General features: G+C 42.4%; 1 protein-coding gene and 1 long non-coding RNA gene across 2 annotated transcripts; one reads left to right on the forward strand and one right to left on the reverse strand.

Annotated features, from left to right (window-relative positions):
• The first annotated feature begins 13,023 nt into the window (after positions 1-13,023).
• GREM1 (gremlin 1, DAN family BMP antagonist) lies at positions 13,024-23,978 on the forward strand. Its single transcript, XM_085062045.1, has 2 exons — positions 13,024-13,499; positions 20,312-23,978. The coding sequence occupies exon 2, from the start codon at positions 20,313-20,315 to the stop codon at positions 20,865-20,867; it is 555 nt and encodes a 184-aa protein (XP_084918171.1). The 5' UTR covers positions 13,024-13,499; position 20,312; the 3' UTR covers positions 20,868-23,978.
• LOC146436259 (uncharacterized) lies at positions 14,923-19,540 on the reverse strand. The gene is made up of 3 exons (XR_014852598.1): positions 18,761-19,540; positions 18,367-18,473; positions 14,923-15,734 (listed from the first exon to the last, which is right to left on the reverse strand). It is a non-coding gene; the product is annotated as an uncharacterized LOC146436259 (long non-coding RNA).
• Positions 23,979-25,075: the final 1,097 nt, after the last annotated feature.

Consider the following 25,075-nt stretch of genomic DNA (forward strand, 5'->3'; position numbering starts at 1 on the left):
TTCTGAATGTCAGTAGTTGGGGAAGAAGACAAGTAGCTTTTTGATGATGAAGAGGAGATTTGCCTTCAAATCAGGCCTCTAAACAGTAGCTCTATGGAAGTGTTGAAAAGGCTTTGTTCTCATTTCCATGGTGTACAAAAACTAATTTTTAAACATTTAAATTTTTTGGAAAAAACCTGTAACAACAACAACCCAAAACAAACTTGGAGTCTTCTGGCTTTTTTGTTGGTAAGCTCACGAAACCAGTTCTCACCTCATCTGTAATGCTCTAACACTTGTAATGTGATATAATTTTTATGCAATTATTTCTTTTTTGACATGCACAATGGCAGTGTCTTGATCTGCAGGACAAAGAGATTAAAGACAACTTTTCAGTTTTTTTTAAGTCACACACTCAAATTTATGAAGGGAGAAGGGCAAGGTAGGGAGATTCAGAAGATGCTACCACAACCCTACAAAAATTTAAGATGTCCAAGGAAAATACAGTTCCACATGATCCACAAGGGAGATGAATATGTTCACTATTTTATTAGGCAAGTACACTATCAGTAAGATTTAATGTACCTGTTCATCCAAGCCAGAAGCTCTCAAGGCTGTGGGGCAGAGGACATTATCTCAAATTTTGAGACACCTGAATCCAACATTTAAGGCTAATGGAATTGACAGTTAGATTGAATTATATTTCTCCCATGCTTGATACAAATAGTATGGCAATCCGATATGCCCTAAAGAAAAGATAGCAACAACAAAAACCCAACAGAACACGTTGACTCTGTGGCCATATGGATACATATGTATACACTTAAAGATTCAGTTTTGTTTGAAGGCAATTACCTTCAATACTCTTTAAAAATAATCATATTCAGGAATTATCTCAAATAAGAAGTGTTCTTTTAAAATAAAGAATTACTGTGTCCCTTAAAAGAACTGCCAGTTTGTTGTACTTAGAGTCAACAGATTCCAATCATGAGCAATGACAACAAATTTCCTTGAAGGGCTCAACCACTGACAGTGACCTGCTTACATGTGAACTAAATAAAAACTAAAAAGAAACGTAAGCAAAGGATGTGGAATTGCTATCATGAAGGACCCTATCACTCACGAATGAGGCTGACTACCATAGGACTGGGAACTAAGCCAAGATTTTCATATAGAAGAGAATGGAAAGATCAAATGAACCATGTTCCAAGTACATTCGTGGTCCAGGTCTACCACATTCAAGCCTTTTGCTGTTAGGTGAAGAATGGCATTGAACTCCAGTCCATTGTCCTAGTTTACCATGAGAAGGAAATATGTAGTTTCAGTTGTCATGTTTGCATTATTTATGATGCTGACTGCTCTGCTGTGATTACATGAATCCTGATGGTTGGAAGAGCTGCTAACCATGTGTTCAACACATGGGAGCATAACAAACATTAAATGAGTGTCATGGCAGTAGCATTATCAATTGGAACTAAAAGAGCTTTAAAAAAATCTTGTTTTACTAAGGAGGCCTATATTTATAGGCAGAGGTGGAGATGGTAGGAATTGAGAATGGCTTCAGACTTTAAAGATTAGGTAGGCCTGAACCACCTCTTTTTAATTTTCTTCTGTAGTTCCTGTTACCGAAACACATGAAATGCAGCTCCTAATGCAATGCATGGCTGTCTTTTACATTTAATCACTGTGTTTCTTCAACCTACTCTTGCTCTCCAAGAAAAACAGTGGTGGGAGTCAGTGGCTAAATTTCATGGTAAACTGAGTGAGGCAAAGGAGGAAGCAGAGAGAAAAATAATGTGCTATTTGTTACTAGTCTCATACTTTCCCTCATTCCCTAACCAGTGTAATTCAGTTAGAGACCATTAAATGTATAAAAATTGACTACTTTTACTCCAGATCTTTGTTCTGAACCTAATCACCATACAACAATGTTACTTCCCTGGGAACCACTGAAGATCTCCATTACAGATGACAGGGATTTTTTAGGTCTGGGCATATTTGTTAAATCACAGAAGGTGCATATGGCTTTGATGCTGAATTCAGTTTTAACCTCTTTTAATTAATTCTTTATTCTGAGTGACAAACAAAAAAAACCCAAACCCCACCCCCCAAAAAAGAAACCACAAAAAAAAAACCCCAAAAAACCAAAACAAACAAAAAACCAACCAAACAAAAAAAAACCAAACAAAAAAAACCAACCCCAAACCCTAGTAGCTCTTTCAGTGCAGTATCTACATTCTAAGTCCTCTAAAAGTGGCTGAAATTCAACTGGGATAGCCTGTATGGGGAAATGTGATTCTGATTCCTCAACTCAATAGAGAACACCTTTCTACATTGCAGAAATAAAATACCAGACTGTGACATTTTATATTTCTAAATGGACAAAACAGACCCATGAAAAAGCAAGCCATCCAGAGAAGCATTCATAATTCACCATTGGTTATTTTTTTTCCTTTAAACAATGCTGCAAACAGTGACTAAGAGAATTGCAAAACTTTGATTCCAACGGGTAGTGCAATGGCTGTAAGATTTATGGGCTTGCAAGCTGTGTTACTGCAATTGAAGAAACCTATTTTTAATTCTGCATAAACCATTAATCAACTTAAAAATAGTCATAACTGATTTAAGTAAATTCTTTAAAAGTAATTTTTGTAACAGATAAGCATGGCGGTCATAGTTTATGCACAGACCCTGGCTATTGGTTAAATTCCCAAACCCTATGACTGAACTGCCACAGGACTCTGTGCATACATGGGTAACATATGTGTGCACAGTTAGAAAAGCAGAAAAGTATGTCCTGCTTTTGATTCTTTATAGCTCCATCCTGCTAATCCCACAGTGTCTCCAGCTTTGCTGCAGCCTTTCTGATGGTTACTGGTCTGAGGTTATGGCGTCTTGTAAGACTGGTTTTCCAGGATTCTCTTGAGTGCAAAGTTATCCAGCAGGCAAACAATATGTGCCATAATGACATACATTTCTTTCAGTTAAAAATACATTTATTATTTTCTGCTTTAGTTGTTGAGACTATTTTCTAATTTCTAACTATTTTGGCTATTTTCTGTTGTGTTTTTACATTCTCAGCAGCAACCTATAAGCCTTTAAAAGAACAAGAACAATCCACAAACTTTAAGATAAGGCATTCATAAACCTCTCCTAAAATATCAGCTGCCTGTTAAAAACACTTTGAGTCTATTTTACTGTGCATCTGGAGGTTTACAGAACTGGGAACTATTTCCAATTAAAAGACGGGCGAACAGTTGCAAACAAGTTAAGTGCTGGCTCCACTAAAGTACCCACTGCTGGACTTGTGTTCAATGCAAATACCAAAGCCCAGATGCTCCTCTAACCTTGCCTCTCTTTTCTGATTCCTTAGGCAGCTAAAGGCTATGCTTTCTTGTAATCACACATCTCAGGAGCCTGAACTTCTACTTCTGCACATGCCTAGGACTGTCTGAGACTTGGTGAACCTGCATAGCTCTACATCTATCTCAGTCCTAAATCCAGCCTGAATCCACAAACCTGGCAATTCTTCCCCTACATTCCCTGAGGGAGCAAGCCTGGCAACAATTCACCTCACACATGTCTACAGGACCAGGCATTGCACAAAACACCACAGCAGACATAGACAGTTTAATTAAAAAAAAAAAAACAAACTCGGTGTCTGTAAGAGTTATGGCAAAAGAATCAAAGCTCTAATGACACCAGAGAAGGCAATCAAGAATGAACACAAATTTATCATCTAGTGGTTCACAGGACAGGCTGAATGCGAGGAAGGACAGGGTAACACCTGGGCTCTAGCTAGTCCTCAAGGAGTGTTTGGGTAGCTAGGGAAGACACCTGATAAAAATACAAGATTCTGAGAGCATGGCAAAACCAAGCCAACCACGCAACCCCCATCCTCCAGAGTAGATGGCTAATTTTGGCTCCTTGTCCTCATTTATATGTTTCCTGAATTTCTGAACAGCCTCAGCAGGGGAGATGCAGGTCTCACCGAAACAGGCTGCAGCCTCATGGCTAAGAGGCTGCACCTCTGGAGGGGCTGGTTTAAACACCTCCAGTAAGTAGATAGACACCATCACTTTTTCTTTTCTGATTCTTGAAACACCACCAGCCTCCTTTCAATCACTTTTTGTGTATTGGTTTTTTCAGGAAAGTTAGACATATTTAGCTTTTACCCAAATTATTGGAAGAATGTTACATTTAGCAAGACTTGGAAACTAGCAAGAGTTCATTTGCTTGACTGTGCATTCTTTATTCAAATAACTTTAAAAATATTTTTAGATCATTTTGCATCCGCTGAAAAGGAAGCATTTAAAAACTCCACTTCCTTACTATTAGCATTCCAGTGACAAATTTAATCTTGCAATCATTGTAATGTACAGGATTTGCTGACCAAGAGCTCCAGTGGGCCTACGGGACCCTGTCACTGTTGCTAACATGACATCTCCTTATAGCAAGATGTGTCTTATTACAAACATTTTCAGCACTGAAGTTAAGACAGTCTTTTTAATCACACCAGCATGAATAATTCTCTTCAAGGCAGATTCATGTAGAATTTGCCCTATTAAAATATGTGGGTCCAAGTACTGAAGGGGTTTTCAAAGCTTTTACATCAGCTGGTGGCAGAATACTCAAAGCAAGCAGGATCTGGACTACAGATCAAACAAATAATTTGATTGGAAAGACTAAACCATAAAAGTACTTGGTTTTACAAAGTACCTCTCCAAATTAGAAACAAATGAATCATATTTGGTTGTGGTAGGGTTTTTTTACCTGGGAAGCAGGTTTTGTTACACCTGATTACAGCATCCCATAAGTCATTTCCTGAAATGACATCAGTGACTTCCCCTCCTAATGCACAGAGGCTTTCTAAACAAATCATCCTATCTCCACTGGATAAAATATGCTTTCTGCTTCCAGATATCCTGTGCCCTCATTTGGATTTATCTCAACTAATTACATCAAGATAAAAAACACTGTACTTTGTCTCTTGTATGTTTTTACATCAAAGCTTTCTTAATGTAACAACTTCTGCTATTGTTACATTAAGAATAGAAAGAAATGTATAAGAAAGGTATAGCCAGAAGAACTCAAACTCTGAATCCAAGAATTCACTATATTAAAAAGGAGGGTTTCTTCTTTGCCTTGCAGCACAGGAGAATATCCTGTTCATTTCTGTTTTCTCTTTTGTCAGACCAGAAGAATAAGAAATTGCTGAGATTATTTTTTTTTAAGTGTGTCTGGTAACTTTTAGTGACATCAGCTCCCAAGGATTCTTTCCTCTAAGTGTCCTCATATATTTAAAACAAACAAAACAAAACAAAAAGAAGTAGTTTTTTTACTATGAATGCCTATGCTCGTTTTGAAACCTTGACAAGAAATAATAACACCTTCTTCACAAGAAGTCTAGTTCCATCTGGTTGAGAACCAAAAAGCCCTGCCACAGTCTGATCTGAAGTGGAATTGATTTGATCACTTGCAATTTAACTTCTTCGCTTACGTCTTTAATGCACTAAGACTTCCTGGGGAGGGTAAAGAAAACTGTTTACATTTTTAGACTTTTTACAAGTGCATCCAAAAGCTTCAAGTGTTTGGTGCCTGATTAATTACAAACACCTAGAGGACTGCTCCCAGTCCTATTTACAGAATCTCTCCTAACATCAAGTGACTTAACACTTTTCCAGGCACTTTGAATCACATGTTATTTGCGAGGGGGGAAAAAAAAAATCATTCATTCAAACTGCCAATGAAAGCAGCTAGTGGAGAACTGCTGGGCAGTGTGGTTAGTCCCAGAATGTAAGATGACAGCTCTGTTATGATTCTGAACAGCTCTACACAAATGGAAGAGCGATGTCTGTTGTAGCTATGTTTGGAGTATAAAGTAGTAAGACTTGAAAAACTCCAATTAGAATTCAAGATAATGCAAAAAAGCAAAGATCAATGAATAAATATCCAACTGCCCTTAGCCAAACAAGCTAAGCAGGATACTTTTGACAAGGAAACCGAAGAAGCAAAACAGAGCAGTTGTTGGAAATATCAAGAAAAGAGATTTGGCCTTAGGCTCGCGTGTGTAGTTTCCCAGAAGTGTTTTTTTTTCTTTTGGCAATTTTTGAAAGAGTAAATTTTTGGTAACCATACAGATTAAAAAACAGACTATTTTTGTATTTTATTATTGTTTTTTTAATTCTTAAGTTCATAAAGTTTAGCATTTTAATACGCACACTAACTAGAAAGTCCTGTAACTGGGGAAAGAGGTATACATAAATGATTTTTGGGTCTTTTAGCAAGGCTCACCTGACTCAAGTCTCTTGGATGGTTATGCGTGCTTCACATAATACACTCTGAATAGTTCCACTGAAAACAAAGTCTAGCATCTGGCAAGCCCCTGTAGGATTCAGGTCTGAATCTAAGGTCAGCAAAAAAATGAAGTATGTGCACAGATCCACCTTCCTTATCAAAGCACTTAACTATCAGTTTGCGTTTATGTATATAGTAAAAATATTATATAAGTCAACCAGCAGTTCTTTTAGGAAATGACAACTGGTTAAACAATTCTTTGCCTGCCTTTAAACTTTTTTTTTTGGCCACAACAGTGAAAGCTTGGCTTATTCACTGGAAAGATCCGTTTTTTCTTTTTTTTTTTTTTTTTTGTTATTGGGGAGAATTACAGAAGTTAAAAGGCCTTCTTCCCTATTAAAAGCATTTAAAACTTTCAGAATGGATGTATTCAAGCACATAGACACAAAATAGGTGAAAGTTTAGAAAACTATGTTTTATCTTTCTGGATTAAGTTGAACTCTCAACTCCTCTATAAATTGCTTATGTCAGAAGAACTTTGGTACCCAATTAGCTTTAAGGACTTAGGCCAAAAGTGTTCCTTTGAAAACTGTTCCCTACTGCAGTTTTATAGGTGGGGAAATGGAGTCAAGAGAAAATTGGTGTGAGTTAAACATGATAAAGTATGGAGGTGTGGGGGTGAACTTGTGCCTCCTATATCTCTTCTTGACAGAGAGACAATCTAAATAAAAAATGGCAGCGAGGATGAGTTTTTTTCTTCCCACCTCCATTAGTATTCTAAGAAGTGGAGCAACTGATGCAGCAGCAGTAGAACCATTTGAGAGAGTTCCTTCCTTCTGGTAACGCAGCAGCCATTTTCTGTGACATGATTTCAAGTAAAAATGCAGAAATTCTAAGTAAGTTGTCTCAGACAAAAAGAAAGCTTCAGCTTTTTCATTCCTGCAAAACTACATTTTTTAAAATTTGGTATTCTGTTTTTATATGGTTACTGCCAGTAAAAGCAAAAAGAACAGACAAGATTTCAATTTTGAAAAGAGGGCAATAGGATAGTAAAAAAACCCCAAAAAACCTAACCAACCCACAAAACAAACCAAAACAAAAGCCTTGCAAATCTTCTTACATAATAAAATAGCTTTCCTGCTTCTTTACTTGTTTTTTCACTACAGACACAAGTGGCAGAGTCAGGAAAAAAGCCTAGATCTTTTGACTTCCCACTCTCTACCTTACCTGCCAGCCTGACACTGTGTGCTCCACAGGTGTTGCACAGAATCCCCCACAGGTAACACCCTGCAATACAGGTGGTCACACAACAAGCTGCCTCTCACCACAGTGAGAAGGGAGTAAAAGGGACTATTTTGCCAGAACTGTGCATGAAGTATCTACTCATGTCTTGAAAGTATATGCAATCTGTTTAAGATGCTGGGATGCAATAATGTTTGTAAGGGAGTTTTCAGTTTTGCAGCCTAACTGGAAATTACATTTCATAGCTGTCATATAGTGAAATATGTACGCAAGTAACACATTGAGCTCCTCAGATGCCTCTTTTCAGAATTCCAGGTTACAACTTCAGACTGTGAGGGCTTCTTATGTTCACACAAACTCAGTTTGCTTAGCTGAGTCACTTTTCGGATCATGTTGCTCCAGAGGTGTCCTGAAAGCCAAGCATGTCAGCAAACACCTCCTACAGCTTCAGGAGACGCAAGAAAAAGAAAAGCAAATGCATGAGGGCTGTTTTATGGCTTTCGTTTTCTTGGCAAATTCTTTTATAGCCATCAAATACATAAGATGCATCAAAAAATTGTGAAAAGAGTTATAAAAGTTTAGCTTGACAAATGATATTTCTTCATTTGGCATGAAAGTTTATATTTGTTCAGCAGTCAAACTTCACCCTAATAAAATAAGCTTTTCTAAATTGCTTTTGAAAAATAGCTACATATGGATTGGATTATGTATGTAGGTGTTTTGAAGCCAGAAAACATATTTTTTGTTCTATGTCTGCAGCACATAGCTGAGTGGAATGCTGGTGGGTGACCATGGCTCCTAGGTGTGGAGATCATTACAAGCCCACAACCTGAGTCCACATGCAGTATATGGTGATCAAGAAAGCTTTTCAAGCATTCTAGGACACTATGCTTTTCAGAGAAGAATCCCAGACTTGTAAATTATTCAGATGCTTAAAGCTTTTCTCTTGAACTCATTTGTTCTTTTGATTTCCAGTGTCCTATTTCTGAAGATTTTCAAATCATTCCTAGACCAAGAAATATTCTGAAAATTAAAAGAACTAAAATACTTCATTTTCAAAAAAAAAAAATCCCAAAATAAGCACTTTCCCCTAATTCATTTTCTCTCATTCAGTTGATGGAAATCTATTCATTCAAATGTTGATGTTCTGTTAACATAAATCTAAAATACTCCTTTTCCAGTAAGTACAGTATTTTTCCTCCATCATACAGACATTAATTCTAAAACTCAAATAAGAGAAAGATTAAAATTCTTTAATTAAACAGAATTTTGCTGAAGTGAAACACACTCTTAAGCTTGATTTTCCAGTACATTTTATGAGAAACTTAATTCAGAATAACCTCAGCCTTTTCTGGTACTACTTCATAAGGCTTGCTACGAAGCACAGTGCTACTTAAATGAGAGGGTTTTTTCATATAATAATCTGCAATAGAACAAGCAGTACAGTACCTGAACAAGAATCACAGGACTGGTATGTTGTTAAAGTATCTTGAAACCAAAGTGTACATCTCTCCCTCATCTTATGCCAGCTATTACTGCTTGCCTACTTAGGTTTGAAAAAACATGCTGGTTTATGATAAATTCTTGCCATTACTTTCAGATATATCTAAAATCCACAGGAAACTAAATTCTTTGAGTATCAATTCTTTTCTATGAGCAACGAAGCTCACACACCTCAACAAGAATGAAATTATGGACATTTCTATACATGGCCCACATAACACACACTACATAATATATTGCTTATGCCCCAAGTCATGAATCACTTCTGAAACACTGATCTTACCCACCAAGTCAGACAGATAGCAGTGTACACCACCAGAAACTCAACAGTATCACACAATGTAAAGACATTCCTCACCTCTAAGGGAGATAATTCCCCACAAAATTAATTTCTGAAACCAGACATCTCTGCAATGCACACATCTTTTGTCTCATCAAAAAACTAACTGCGCCAAACTTCACAGCCTCACATCTCCAGTGGATGGCTTCAAATGCCCCCAGGATTGCAGGTGGCAAGCAGCAGACTGCTGTGGAAGTCAGTGCTTGGTTCTAGACTTGTCACAGCTCAATTAGAAAAATTAGTGTTATGTTGGTAAGACAAACCAAGCTCCTTTCTCTTCTTAACAGAACAGTTCAAAATACCAAGCATAGCAGCTCCTGTCTTTGTTGGATGGCTTGCCTTACTTCTGACCTGGAGGACCATATCTAGGAGTGAGAGATACTGGTTTTCTAGGTAAATTAGGGCCAGGTTCTCAGCTGTCATAGATCACTTGCATCTCCCTGAAGTTATTATAAATTATTCCCATTTACTAAAGAAGAGTCTCTGGCCCCTGTGAGTCTTTGGCTTCTCTGCAAAGGCTTTTAATAAGATGCCAACTGTCCTGGCAGTGAGGATACTTTGAGTAGCGCTCAACGTTAGTAGTAGCAGACAGGAGCTCAGACCAGTAACATTATTCTCTGCAAGAATTAAACACAGCACTCCTTTTAAGCTTACACAATTCTTACTGTTCCACTAAAACAAAGAACAACTCACACAGTGAATACCAGCAAGAAATGGGAGAGGAAATTAAAAAAGAAAAGCCAAACAAAACAACAGCAAGCAGGTAGTTGAAATCAGTCAATGGTGAACTATACACCACTAGCACCCAATGGTATTAAAGTTCTTTATCTCAAACCTATACCACAAAAACATACAGATTTCCACAAACCTCTTTAGTACTAAATAATGAAACATTTCCCCATCAGTATTCCATCTCCAATTAGCAGCCCTGATGAGAATCAAAAGAATTTCAAGTGCGGGGAAAGCAGGAGGAAGAAGTACTTCCCTTTCAGCACTGGGTGCTTTTTCAACCAGCCTTTGGTTGCGATCTGACCAGCACAGCTGAACCTTTGGAGCAAACCCAGGGAATGTTTTGTTGAAGATTCCAGCAGAAATAACTCTTCCAAGATGGAAATTATTCTGCATACCTGAAAGAATGATGAGGGGAAAAGGCATCTTTCCCCCACCTCCCTCTATCTCAAATAAATAGAAAGAGATACAATGGTTTTTTTATGTCCTTTTAAAATTATTTCTTTTATTTCTACCTTCATTCCCTCCAGATGCAGCTGCAATTATTTATCTTGTTGGTACCCAAATTTATTTTTGTATTTTTGTGAATGAGTAAGCAAATACTTGCAGGAATAATTCCACTTTCCAACTGTCATAGAAATCTGAGCACTTGTCTTGCTTGACCCAAGATGCTACTGCATACTTGGAACACTGTGGATTAAGCTAAGAGAAAGAAACCAGATGAGAAGATGCAGTACACGACATTCAACTGCGAGAAATGAAGATGGGTCTTGAGGAGGTAACACAACTTCTACACTAGAAGCTCCTTCCTAAAGTGTTTCTTAGCATGCTCTAAGTCTAGTGAGATCTACTCCAGACCACCAGCTCTGGCTAGATGCCTGAACGCAGTAAGGCATTAAGTGGACACACCTGCTCTGCAATTGCTGCCCAGAAGTATCATGTAGGAAAGACAACGCCAGAACGACATGTAAATGACATCCCAGAAAAATACAGCAGAGAGGCAGCCTCCCTGCAGCAGTGCCTGGAAGGGCGAGCAGTGCAATGCCATCATCGGGCACCAACAGGAGCTCAGAGCAACCACAGAAAGCACCTCCTCCAGCACCACTCAAGAGTCAGACTGCGGCCCTGGGGAGGGGACAGCGCAGAGCAGATCCCCAGCCTGTCTCCGGGGCTGGTAATCAAAGTGAGAGAGATACAGAGAGCAGAAGAGACGTGAATAGACCCTTCCAGATCAATGCAACTGCTTAAGAAAATGGAAAGGAGCATAAAGTCTGTCAACATACTGAGAGGTGGGAATTGTGACTTTTCCTTTGGATTGACAAAGGATGGACCCCAGTTAGTTAAAAACTTATTAAATAAAATAAAAATAATAACACTTTTACGAGTAAAAAACAAAAAAGTCCTAAAAATCCCCTAGGCCTCTCCTTCTACCCATCTAGATGTCATTTGATGTAATTCTTTGCCGGTAATCCTTCCCCCATTAACTGTATTTGAATTTCAGCGGCTTCTGCACACCAACTCATTTTCTCTCTCATGCTGCCACCTACCACTGCACTACGGGCACTTGCCTTGTGACTGATTATTTTTTTAACAAGCTGTTGCTAACTGTCTGCGAGTTACTGTAATGGGCCCAATTCACTACCTTGCTCAGCACTCAGGCACTAAGGGAAGCCACGCTTTGGTTTTAGCAAACAGCAAGCTACCACTAAGTACTGTGAAAAGTGACTTGACACCTTGCCTAGCCCTGGCATCCCTAATGTAGCAAATCCTTTCATTTTATCTTCCCCCAACTGCAAAACAAGGGACAATAAAACTACCTCTTTGTCAGGTGAGATCCGGACCTGTCTGAGGTCCAAGGTGGGTGCTGACTGCTGGTGACCGAGGAGCAGGGTTGGTTTGATTCACGGGCAGTAACTTGTGTCCAACAGCAAGGCCAGCGCAGACCTATCGCGACCACCTACAGCGCTCATGTCCCTGGCAGAGCTCCCCTCAGCTTTGCTTTCTGCTGGGTGATGCCCGCAGCTGGAAACCGCAGCTGACAAACGTCTCCGTTTAATTAGCAAGCCCAAAAGTCAGCCCGTGTTTCAGCGGCTGCTCCTGGCCGTAATGATTCTGGGTGGCCCTGCGTGCCTCCCTGGTGCAAAGCCCGCAAGAGACGAGCACCGGCACTGGAGCGCTTGGAGGACGGGGCGGCCGGCTGGCACTAGAGGAAATGCAGGCTGCACTGCGGAGCTGTGGGGTCCCTCCGCCCGCCACGGCTCTGCCCCTCGATGCCCCCAGCCCGACGCTGTCTAGGGATTCGGGCAGCCGCAGCGCGGAGAGCTGTTCCCGGCTACTGCTGGGAAAGGCTCGGTCTGCAAAATGCTTAGCCCCCCGGCGGTTTTTTGCCTGTTTTCGAGGAACCCCAGGGACGCCGTGGGGGCTGACTCGGTGCGCTCCTGCTCCGCGCTGCCCCGCGGCCGCCCCGACGGTCGGGTGGCTCCGGCCACGTCTGCTCTCAGCCTCGGCGGGACGCGCCGCTCCTTCGCCCTCCCTGCCCCTCGCGGGAGGCTTGAGGAGCCCGCCGCCCACCTAGAGACCTAGTGACAGCACACCCGAGGGGTCTCTCCTCTTGCGGGACAAAAAACCAACCCCCCAAAAAACCCCTCCCCAAAAAACAAACCCTCACTGATACACAGCTATGACCGCGGGGCTGCGGATCGGGAGCCACGCTTTAACACCCTCTGCACACAGACATAACCACAGAGGTTTTTGGTTTTTTCCAGAGCTGCGTAAGTCCCGGCATATGGCAGGACCTCAGAAAGCCCATTTGAAAGAGGGAGGGCCGCAAAGGCAGGCCGGTCAAGGGCTCCCCGCAGCGGGCCCACTCGCCCGGCCGGCTCACGGGCAGGGAAGCGCCCAGCCTGCACGGAAGGGCAGCGGAGGAGGTGGGAGGGGGTAGGGTTTAATTCTTCTAAACTGTCATACTTTAATGGGGATGGAAAATGTGAATTTTCTGTGCATTCCAGGAACAATTCCTTGGGGTGATGACCTTTAGCACCGATTCTCTGAAGAGAGGGAAGTAGTCGAGTGTGTTATCTGGATGACTGAAAGCTTTCCCTGGTGGAAGTTTATGGAAGTGTTAAAAGGGGCGGATAACACGGGCTTTGGAGGCGCTTGTCCAATGATCTGGAGGGGCTTGGAGAGCAGATCTCAGCTGGCAGACATTTAAATGGGAGACAGCTCGGCGCTGCTGCAATTTGTACGCAGGATCCGCGACTCTCTCTCTATGGACTCCCGGGCAGCTCCGGGCTCCCACGGCACCCGCTCCACCGAGTGACCCGCCGGGCAGAGTCCCGCAGAGCCCCAGGCCCCGCCGAAGAGCCGCCGCCACCGAGCCGAGCCCCGCCGAGGAGCCGCCGCCGCGCAGGTGAGCCGGGAGGCGCAGGGACGCGGCGCGCTGCGCGCACTCACAGCGGGGACGCAAACGGGTCCCGCAGCTGCGGATTTCGGCCAGTCTCTGTGGGAGGCAAAATTTTAAGGTCTCTATCCTACCTTCAGGGAGGGGCAAGGGAAGGAGTTGTTCACCGATGTCTAGCAAAACGCCGGGGCGTCTCGGTTTTGCAGGGGGATGACGCCCTTCTCTCCCGTCAGCGGGAGTGAGTCGCGCCGACCTTTCCACCGCAGTGCTCAGGATTAGGGTGCCGCTACATCTCTTTCCCCTGACAAGCACGGGGACTGCAAAAACCCCGTTAGCTCTGCCTCTCATCTCCGCCTACAGCATCACTCCCGACAAATTGGATTCGGCGCCCACCCGAGACACGGAAAAATCCCGGCCCGGCCTCTCCACGGAGCGGGGCGGGGGCAGATCCCCAGGTGCCAGCCCCATCCCGTCCCGTCCCGCCGAGCTGCCCTCTGCTAGGCCGCTCAAACCCCGGCTCTGTCCTGGCCCGCCTTTGCAAACCTCTGCTCCGTGCTCCTGGTACCTCCGGAGCTGCCGGGGCAGTGTGTGCCAGCGGGGTCGGGCGCGGCGGAGCGCAGGCTCCGCACCGGCAGCGCGCCCGGGGGCAGTGCCGCGCATCCCTCACCGCGGGGCCTCGGGCGGGGCGCGGCTCTAGCGCTGCGCTCGGCAACTCCGCCGCCTCTCCGCCCAGCACTTTCACCTGACTCGGAGCAATGCGAGTTTTGTAGTCCCGACGGCTCCGTGCGTCCGTGAGCCACCGCTCCCCTTACGGCGTTGACAGGCCCCTCGGCCAGGCCGCCCTGACCTCCCCGCGGGCTTGGACGGGCCGCGCTCCTCTCGGCCCCGGGACAGCGGCGCAGCTTGGCGGAGGGCTTCTCCCTCGTGGAGTCCGCCTGCTTGCTTGCTTGCCCCGTCCGTTTCAATACGATCCCTCGGGGGCTTGGCAGTCACTTCAGAGAGTTCGTCCTCCTTTGGGTATACCTAGACGGCGGCCGTGCCCCGTGGGAAGACCCGGTCGGTGTCACTAGCCGCCGCGAGGAGAGTGCGTGCCCGCGGGGAGCCGGGCCGAGTCGCTCCCGGCCATACCAAGCCAAACCAGGCCTGCGGCTTCTTCGCCCTGACGGCCGCCGGCGATCCCTGCGCTGCAGCCAGGCTGCGCTCAGCGACAGCGCCGTCTCACCTCGTCGGTTTGCGCGGCGCGGCGGGGCCCGTCGTGCCCGGTGTGGGGCCCGTCGTGCCCGGTGTGGGGCCCGTCGTGCCCGGTGTGGGGCCCGTCGTGCCCGGTGTGGGGCCCGTCGTGCCCGGTGTGGGGCCCGTCGTGCCCGGTGTGGGGCCCGTCCTGCCCGGTGTGGGGCCCGTCCTACCCGGTGGCAGGGCTGTGGCAGGGCTGTCCTGGCCGGTGGCTGGGCTGTCGTGCCCGGTGTCAGGCCGCGGTGACCGTGCGGGGCTGGGAAGGTGCGCGGCTCTGGCCCGCTGTGCTGAGCCGCAGCGTCCCTCCCCGGCCGTCACCTGCGGCCTCGCTCCCGGTGTCCCACTCGTGGCTCCTCTCGGTGAAAGAGTCGCAAGCGAAGCACGTTACGGTCATCGGGGCTGAGATACAGCGCTGGGGAAACCTCCTTCTGCATAGACGGGGCTCTGAGGCACCGACGTGCGTTTGGCTCTCCCTGCTGCTGACAGGACGCGGGGTTTAGTCACGCGTTTTGTGAGCGGCGACTTTTGGGTGCAGCGCCAGCGACTCTCCCCAGCCTCAGCCGCCTGTGAGCCCAGCCCGGTGACCCGCGAGCTGGAGAAGCGCTTCACTGCTGGCCCGCTCCTCGCTGCGTGCAGCAAGCCCGGGAATAACCAACCAGCGTGCGCTGGGTCTGTGTGTAAGTGATGAAAGGCACCGAGACCCGTAGCTCTCAGCTCCTCTTTAGCATTCAGTGCCAAGCGGTGCTAAAGTATTTATTTTTTCTCTCGGCAATGCTACCCAGAAGTGCGTAGCTTCTGCTGAAGGCTCTCTCATTTTCAGCACGCGTGCACAGGAGCAAAGCTATTCCCGCTATTTTAGGGCTCCATGAGCAAATGTGTCTGAAGTGAGTTTCGCGCTGGCAAGCTGGGAGCTGTCAGGCTGCGTGGGCGTCTGCAGGCAGGGCTAACGCGGGTTTGGTACCAGCCATGCCTACCATGATGTTCAGCGTCCCTGGAGTACCATAGGATGTGCTGCAGAAAAATACTTTCTTAAACGAGGAATTCCCAATGTTGCAAGGGTTTTTTTGTTTGTTTGTTTTAAAATTGCTGCCTACACTCATTATATGTCTCAAAAACCCCTACCTCTGTGACTCTCAAGAAGAAATTTTCTGAAATGTAAATGTACCCAAGTTTTCAGAAACACAGATGTTAGTTTTGCTGTCTTGATTAAAAAAAAAATACAGTTCTCTGGGAACTGCTATTACCATGCTTTTTTTTATATTTAGAAGTACAGATATATGAACTATGAAAACATTACATAAGACTGTTTCTGTAATTCATATGTAATATGCAAAGCATAAAATTATTCTGATCTTCTGGGACATAAACCACTTCTATTTTCACAGTAGTCAAAGGGATTGTGTTTTGTGTCTTTCTTTGGCTTGTATTTGAAGTCCACCAAATACACAGGTTTTTTTAGTTCTTCTTCAGATTATTTTTCATGTTTTCTGTGAAGCACAGGAATCCATGGCTCATCATAATATTTTCTCAGTAAAAATGGTTCACAGATAAAATTATGGGCCTGTTAAGGTCTGTGACAATTTTTCTGTATATTTCAACCAGGTTTCCATCCAGATGTTTTAAACAAATTGCCTTGTGCTAAAAATTTCAGTAGTAACTTTCTGACTCTACCTGTGAACTCATAGGGAAATTCTGTCTAGGAACTGATGTGTGAAGATCCCTAATATGTAGCATAAAATTACATTTCATAAAATTTGTTGTATAAATAAGAAAAATTACAGCTTAATTGTATGAAATAATAAACCTGAAAGCATGTATATTTCTCAATCAATGGTTGCTAGTATTAATCCACAAATTTCTTAATCTGTTTTAGATGATGAGATCTCAGGCTCTAGATAAACCACATATGAAGTGATATGACTGTTAGGGCCCAATTCTGCTTCTGTTTGAAGTCAGCAATAAAACTTCTTTTGGCTTTAGGGCTAAGAGCTTACAGATGATGAAAAGTGGAGCTCAGCAGTGAAATATGGAAAGAATAGAGTTTTGGAGTATTGTGTTACTTTTAAAAAATAAATATTCTATCGTATCTCTGGATCTGAAGGAAATAAGAGGGAATTGATCATTTTGGTTATAGTCATCTGTTCAAAGGATTCTCAAAGGAATTCACAAAAAGATTACTGGTTATGCCAGTGTAACAGCCAATATAGTATCAAGTAATGAAAATTTTGCAGAAATGTGGAATATAAGCTTTTACATCCTGATTCTCACAGCTCCAGAGCTGTTACTTCTGCAGAATTATCGCTATAATGAGGAGAAAAAGCATTTACTTCAGAAGAGATCTCTATTCAGTAAAACTTTGGATATGGTAACATTGATTTTAGTTACTTCTTCTACTGTTCTCTTCTGTGTTCTATTTCTTTCAGTAATAACCCTGTTAAGGAAGCATTCACAACTGCTAACTCATACGTAGATGAACCACTTCACTTCCTACTGTAAGCAAAGGTGTCATCTTCTCTCATAAGCAAATGCATTGCCCTGGGACCAGAGGTGGTCCAGGGTGCCCACACTGCATTTTGGCTGCTTTCCTTCCTGAGGCATACCACCTCATTTTCCTTTGTATTCGGCATTAAAAAAAAAAATCTTAATTTTTAAATAGATGATTAGTAAGTTATTATTAAAAATGGATCCTGCTGTGGTCATCTTGAAGTTCAGACAGCTGCTTCTGCATTTAACCTGTACTTATCTCTAAATGATTGGATTACTTTTACTTTTAGATGTGTGTTTTGGAAGTGACCGTAACAACTATTTCTGCTGAGTGGCTAATTTTCATTTGAATCACAATTTCTTTTATGAGCATGTAATGCCGCTTCCACCTTTAAGGCTGGCAACCAACCCAGTGAAAAATTACCTTCCTCCCAGTTTAGAATTACATTGAAGCACATGCTTGCATTTCCTTAGGGATAAGCACGTGCTTAATAAAGTTGCACAAATCTGGGACGCAGACCTTCCAATAGGAAATACTACCATGAAATTTGCCACAAATTCCCATCCCAAAGTATATCTCATTTTCTTAGGACTAGACCTTGCTATGTCATCAATTGCACATCTATGGGGGAAAAAAAAGAAAGAAAACAATGTGGAGGTAATCAGTTTTAAAAATAAAAGTAGTCCAGGAATATGCACGTTGGTGGAATCTCATCCAAGCTGTGGGACACTAAATAAAATAAACACCTGAAATTTTCTGGCACTGCTTACAAACTAGCAATTTATTTTCAACTTCATGCAATTACTTCCTTTTTTTTTTTTCTTTTAATACTCCAGCACCATGTTGAGTAAATAAAGTGCATATTAAAATACTGGTGACTAGACAGTCAACAGAGAAATAGGAATAGCTCTGGATGAAATCATTCTGATCTCTTGAGGGAATAAGCAATAGTTTATATTTCTTTTAAAAATTATCTTTAAGGCAGAATTAAAATGAAACATGTTTAAATAACATTCATTGTAATAGAGAAGAGGAAAAACCAGCAGAGGTGAAGTTTGCGCTGATGCTTGAAATGATGCTGCATGATTCTCTAATTGGAATTACCAATTTTTTTTCTATGTGAAAGCCTTAAGGTTATTAAAATTGCGTGTTCCATACCATATTATTTACATACTAAAAGCGGCCCTTCCAAATTGTCTGTTGGAGTCAGGAGTAGTGTCATTCTTACACCCCTTGCTGGAAGTGTGAAACTTCTGCAAAACATGCTGGTGCAAAAACATAAATTACTGAAACAAATGCATACTTTTCTGATATATCAGGAACTCTAGGTGCTCTAACAATCTGTTAACAAACACTAAAAATATTAGATCCACATGCAACTCCTTGAATATAGTGGAACCCCCTATGCTACTTTTCTGCCTCAGGAATTCCTCTCCCAAATCATTTGATCAGAAAGGTTTTTTGAACAGCATAATATTTATTTTCTCCATGTGACTGGAAAGACCTAATAACTAAGAATTAGCAGTTATCTTTTATAGCAAATGGTACTTACCCTGAGCCTCTGCTGAGTCTCTAGGTGGCCCTCACAGCATTGGCATTTGGCTGCTTTCCTGCCTAGCTGTGTGGTCTCAGGCAGAGCGGATAAAGCCATCCAGGACAGTGCCCTCGGTTTCACATGTTTCTCGGGTAGTAACACAAGCAGGACTCTTCAATTCAAACACTAATGTTTTCCATACTGATAAAGCAAGTCAAATAAGGGATACAACTTCAGCACTCCAAGCAGGTAGAAAACATTGACTTCTCAGTTTTTTTCACAGTTCTTCCCCTTTTTAATGCCTGTGCCTCGTGAAAATTTTAGTGTTTTACAAGGTTTTTTTGTGAGTAATTGCTCATTTCTGGTGCCTTCTTCCAGACTCACATGAGGAGGGTCCCTCAGAGACTTATTCCCTCATCTGTCTGTCTTGCTACCACATAGCTCCTTGCAGAAAAACTCGGAGACCATGTTGGTTCTGGAATGGGGAAGTGTGGTGCTGATGCGTTTCTTCCATGCTGGTTGGTGTCTTGAGCTGACTAAACAGCCTCAAGAACTCAGAGCTTTGGGAAGCAGCAGAAGTGGTGGAATAAGGAAGGAAAGAAAGGCTGTTCCTATGCAATAATTAGGTTTGGAGCAGCCATGTGGCTTTGAAGGACCTGATCATCTCCACTTAACTGCACTTCCTGAAGTGGTCTTTTTTTTTGTGTGCACAAACTCTGTGATATTTAATGTCATATACAAAATCCTGCTGTCTTCCAACATCATTCTGCATAAAATTAATATAATTCAGGGAGCTGAGCAATTCTTAGCACTATGATTGCATCTGTGTAATTTCTGTCAGAAATCTAGAGTAATGTGCAAGAAGATGCAGTTTGACATTATAGACGGATCTTTTTTAATCTGTACCTAAATATTCTTTTATGTTAGTTGCCTGACTTGTTGCACATCTCTCAGCTTAAGCATCATTACACTCAGATGCACTGGACCCCTTTAGAGGTGCAGTGTGACAGAGTTTGGGATGCTGTAAAACAGGCAACAGGTATGTCGCATATACATTGTATACTGGATGTATATTATACAAGAAGCCGTACAAAGTTTGTGAATCTGATTAAGGAACACAAAACTAGACTAGGTCTGCTGAGACTAAGACTTTGGCCCTCTGGTATTGTAGATAGCTGTGTCATATAAATGAATCCTTGCCTAGTGTAAAATTTGTTCTTCCACCATTGTAAGCCAGGAGCAATCTTCCTATATGTCAGTGAGCTATAAGAAGGGAATTAGAACTAGGGTAATACACATGGAGAAAAGAGCTGGAAAAAGATGGAGGATACAAACCCCAAAATTTTCTTTCGGTTTACTTTAGCCTCTGACTTTCAATCACTCTATCTGAAAGCTTTTATCACATGGTAATTTGGAAACAGCTTTCCAGCTGGTACAGGCTTGAATGCTTATTTTTTGTGTGTATGTGCACACATTTCTTTTATGGAACTGAAAATTTACTGCATACCTGCTTCTGTTGATATCTGGTATCCACAACTGTGCTTTATTTCCTCAACTTCCTTCATACAGGATGGTCCGCACACTGTATGCCATCGGTGCCTTGTTTCTTCTGATGGGATTTCTGCTACCAACAGCTGAAGGCAGAAAGAGGAATCGAGGATCTCAAGGTGCTATCCCTCCTCCTGTCAAGGATCAGCCCAATGATTCAGAGCAAATGCAGACACAGCAGCAGTCAGGCTCCAGGCATCGAGAGCGAGGAAAAGGCACCTCAATGCCTGCTGAAGAGGTGCTGGAGTCCAGTCAGGAGGCATTGCACATCACTGAGCGCAAGTACCTAAAGCGGGATTGGTGCAAAACTCAACCCCTCAAACAAACTATCCACGAAGAAGGCTGCAACAGTCGTACCATTATCAACAGGTTCTGCTACGGCCAGTGCAATTCCTTCTACATCCCCAGGCATGTCCGTAAAGAAGAAGGCTCCTTCCAGTCTTGTTCCTTCTGCAAGCCCAAGAAATTCACCACCATGACTGTTACACTCAATTGCCCTGAACTTCAGCCCCCAAGAAAGAAGAAAAGAATCACCCGAGTTAAGGAGTGCCGGTGTATATCTATTGACTTGGACTAAACTGAGAAAAAGTAGCAATTGCACTCTGACTGTACGCAATCACTGCCAGCGTGAGAGTGAGTGGCATGAACTAGCATATCTTCAAGGCTGGGCAAAACTGAAACGGACCTAGTGAATTACCTAAAACAAGCAAAACCCCCCAGAAAGAACAAAAAAAATCATGTAAGGAAAGGGCATGCATGTGTGTATGTGTAAGGGAGAAAATGGATATGGACTAGCAAATGCATGAACGTTCACTACAGCAAAAAAAAATTAACAGGGGTATGAAATATTAAAAAAACCTTACTTACCCACAGTAATGAATTAGGTTTCCTAGTGTATATTCACATTTTTGCTCCTTGCTGGGAAAATGGAACTGTGGCTTTTGCGAATGTTCACCTTTGTGCTATTTGCTTTTACTGTATTACATGAAACATCAAAGTGAGGGGACAATATATTTCAAAGCATGAGTCTATTCTTATATAAGAAATAGACAAAGGGCAATTTAAAGTGTAGCAAAGCCATCACTGAAAATAGAAGCTGTATGAAGAGTTTGTAACACACTTCTTCAAAAAAATAGCTGTAATCCAAAAGCCATGTCTGGAGAACAATGGGGGGATGTGAGAGTGTTGAAAAGTCAATATAGGTGGATGTGAAACAGATCTACAGCAACTTAGAAAGCAAAAGGTCAAAGCAAGTAGACAGGGAGAGTACAAAAGTGAGTAGAAAAAGGAAAGATACATAAATAGGAAGACACAGAGGAAGAGATACTGTCTTCTGTTTACATTTTGCTTTAATTTATATACCTAGTCATATATTACATAAATTAAAAGGAAACTATATACAAGCCTATAAATATACTTCTGAATTCTAATGGCTCTCTAAACCAAACAAAACCCATCCTTATGCCACTAGATCCATTTGATGTCTTGTATTTCTGATATCAGTTATTCTTCATATCTACATATATATGTATATGCAGTATCTTTTAGGCAGTGGTATCTATACATACATGCAATGAGTATGCCTACTTCATTGTGTGTATCCAAACTCCTTCTCTTTCTCACACACATCCATAACCACAGCACAAAAATCTTGCTAACCAAGATCAAGTACAGAATGGCAGTAATTTAGTACATAAAGAGCAGAGCAAAAATTAAAACAAGCATCATGTGACTGCAAAAGCAATAACCACACAAGAGACAAAAGACACGACATTCATGACTAGTAAACATTGCATTGTTATTGTTATTTTAGCTTTGCCACAGGCATGCAGTTTGTTGAAACAGAGATGCAGAACTTTGCCAGCAATGATCCTCTTTTTATATCTTTTACCACAGACTTGCATTTAAACTGGATTTGGAGTAAGTAAAGAGAATTTCCTGAAAACTTAGAGCTAACTGCCCTTCTCATTTAGGGGGAAAAATCATGAAAGGGGACAGATTACTTCCAACTGCTCCATAACTCCTACCTGTAAGGTTTTCTTGTCTTTTCTTTCCTTCAGGATTAGGAGTTTAAACTTGATCGGGGCTGTAAAATTTGGCAAGAGCACAGAAGGTCCTACAAATGAAGTTGGTCTAATGAGGTGTGTCCTGGGCACTGGACCAGAGAGGCAGCCCTTCAATGCATGTTGCACTTGCTGTCCCAAGCACTCGGTGGGAAGCCTGAGGGTGTCCTGGGTGCAGTCTTTGCAAGGGCACATTCCAGCTGGGTGCTGAAGAGCTGACAGGGTGCTGCACACCTCCCTACCTGTGCTGTGCCTGTGGGGCGTTGAGAGCTGGTCCTGTCAAGTAAAGGCATGTTCTTGTGCAAGAGTCAGTACCAGACCCGAAACCAGCCTTGACAGCGCTGATATGAGTGAAATGGGAGTCAGGTCCACACTTACTGTGTGAGGAGTCCTTGAGAATCCAGGACTCAGCAGCAATATTCTCTAGCATCCATCAGTATAAGCATTCTCTCTTGCACCAGATGCCTCTCTCAGCCACAAGGTGATTATTTTGACATTATTTCTTGCCACAGAATGTTGAGGAAGACAATTCTGCCCTTAGTAACATGCCCAAAGGGAAAGATACATTATGAGTGGCATGTCACAGATGCATCCTGTGTGGCCTCATTTTATCAGTTGTTCCACCTGTTATATAATCCATCACTCATTTATTGGTGATAGCCTGCATCTCTACAACTAATCTATTTTTACTGTAAAACCCACTGCTCTGAGGTTTGTGTTTGTAAGATTAAGAGATTGCAAGTCATTTATTGGTATTATTAAAATGCATTTCATTTGGTGTACTCTCACTCTGCAGTTTGACACATTTCTTCATGGATTTTAAAATCCAGTTTTAAAATCTGGAATTATAGGAGGTAGGTTTCCACTGTGTGGAATGTGAATAATTAAACAGAAAGATATGGATATTTAATGTTATTATTAATACAAATTCTCTTTCACTGATAATAGGCAGGGAATGTTTTTCCTTTAAATTACTTTTGTTTGATTTTTTTTCCAGGGGAAAGGGCCAACCTCAGTCATTGCTGGAAGTTTTGTACTAGTTTGGGTTTCTGTTCAGGAAATGGGAACACCTTGAGAATGATTTTTTTCTTCATGTAAAGTTGACAGCAAAACTCCCCTTTTATTTGACAGTGACTGCTATGTCCCTAAACCCTTAGCTGTTAAGCAAAGCTTCAAACATTACTGACTCCTTTAAGTTTTGGCTAGAATTCTCAAAGAAAATTGATAAAAGTATCCCAAATCTTTATGTTCTAAAACTGCCTGTGCATAGATCATGATGGAACTCCCCTCGAGGCAGATCCCCCCCGCACCCATGTAAATTTTATACAAAGAACTTTTATGAATCGCTAGTTATTGCCTGAGAGTAAGAAAGTTCTGCTAACTTACAATTATATGAGATATTTAATATCAACCACAATATGTATTTAAATGTCTGCTTTATTCTAAAAACAATGGACTATATAACCTAAGGCTGCAGTATTTTCATGCTCGGTCTCACAAAGCAAAACTTGGTTTAAAATGAAGTTTTAATTACTTTGTAACTGAATAGAATTGGAGATTTTTCTTCCCAGCATTTTGTACGTCATCTTAACTACTAGTAACAAATAAATAAAATATCTTCTCCAGCCTGTGTCTATTGTTGTTTGTTTTTTGGGTTTTTTGTGGGTTTTGGTTTGGTTTTGTTCCTTCCTTAAGTTTCCAGCTCTTTCTGGATCTGTTGTACTTTATCCTGACTTCTGTGGTTTCTTCTAATTATAAAAGGGTTTACATTATGACAATAAGACACAGAGACAAGCAATGGCACCATCATTCAACACGGCTACTTCAATAATGTTTTTAAATGAGATCTGTCACTTCCCCCTCACCCTTCCACAATTTATAGAAGGGAAATCTCAATCTTTGCTCTCACACTTTTCCCCTTGTAAACCATATAGTGACAGTTCAAAATATAAATCAGCATTGAATTGTTGTAGAGTTAAAGTTGGAGTTGGCCTGCCTGCCTTACACCATATCTCAGTTCCATGTCTAGCTAGCAGATGAGTACCACATCTAGAAAAAAAAGAGTAAGGAACACCTTTACAACATAGCATATTACAAGTTGCAAATAGGGACAGAGGAGATGAAAAACCATTATAGAAGAGAACAGGAAGATTTGTCCCTGCTGGCAGCACATGTGCAAGGCCAGGGTTGAAAAAGGACTGCAACCAGAGAGAACAGATTTCTTCAAACTTTCCATCCCATGGGTCAGAGATAGGCAGTAGTGCTATAAAGTGAGAGAGAATTCACACACCTTAATCTGCTTTCAGGGATGCAGACAGAAGTGAGACTATCCTTTCCAGTGTCCCCAGTGAGACAGAGATCTCTGTTGGGGGTTTCTGTGTGTGCTCTGTCATCCATGTGCCGCGCCGCTGATTCGCACCCGCCTTGTGAGACTGAGGCACCAGGAGAAGGCTGGATGTGCTGAGCGTGTGCTCCCATCTGAGCAGCAGATGTGCACAGTAGGTACAGTTGTGGCAGCTGGACAGACAGCACCGTGGCTCTGCTCCAGCTGCCTGTCACCAGCGGTGCCTGGCTGGGAACAGGGATGTTGCCTTTGCAAAAATGATGTGGTAATTTCACCTTGTGATTTACCTTCTCCTGAGTGAAACAAACCAAACCAAAAAAACCCCAAACCAAACAAAAACCCCACCAAAACCAAAATAAAAAACCTGACCTAAACAAA

Source organism: Lichenostomus cassidix, chromosome 5 (assembly GCF_008360975.1).
Source record: "Lichenostomus cassidix isolate B80296 chromosome 5, HeHo_3.0, whole genome shotgun sequence".
NCBI lineage: Eukaryota > Metazoa > Chordata > Aves > Passeriformes > Meliphagidae > Lichenostomus > Lichenostomus cassidix.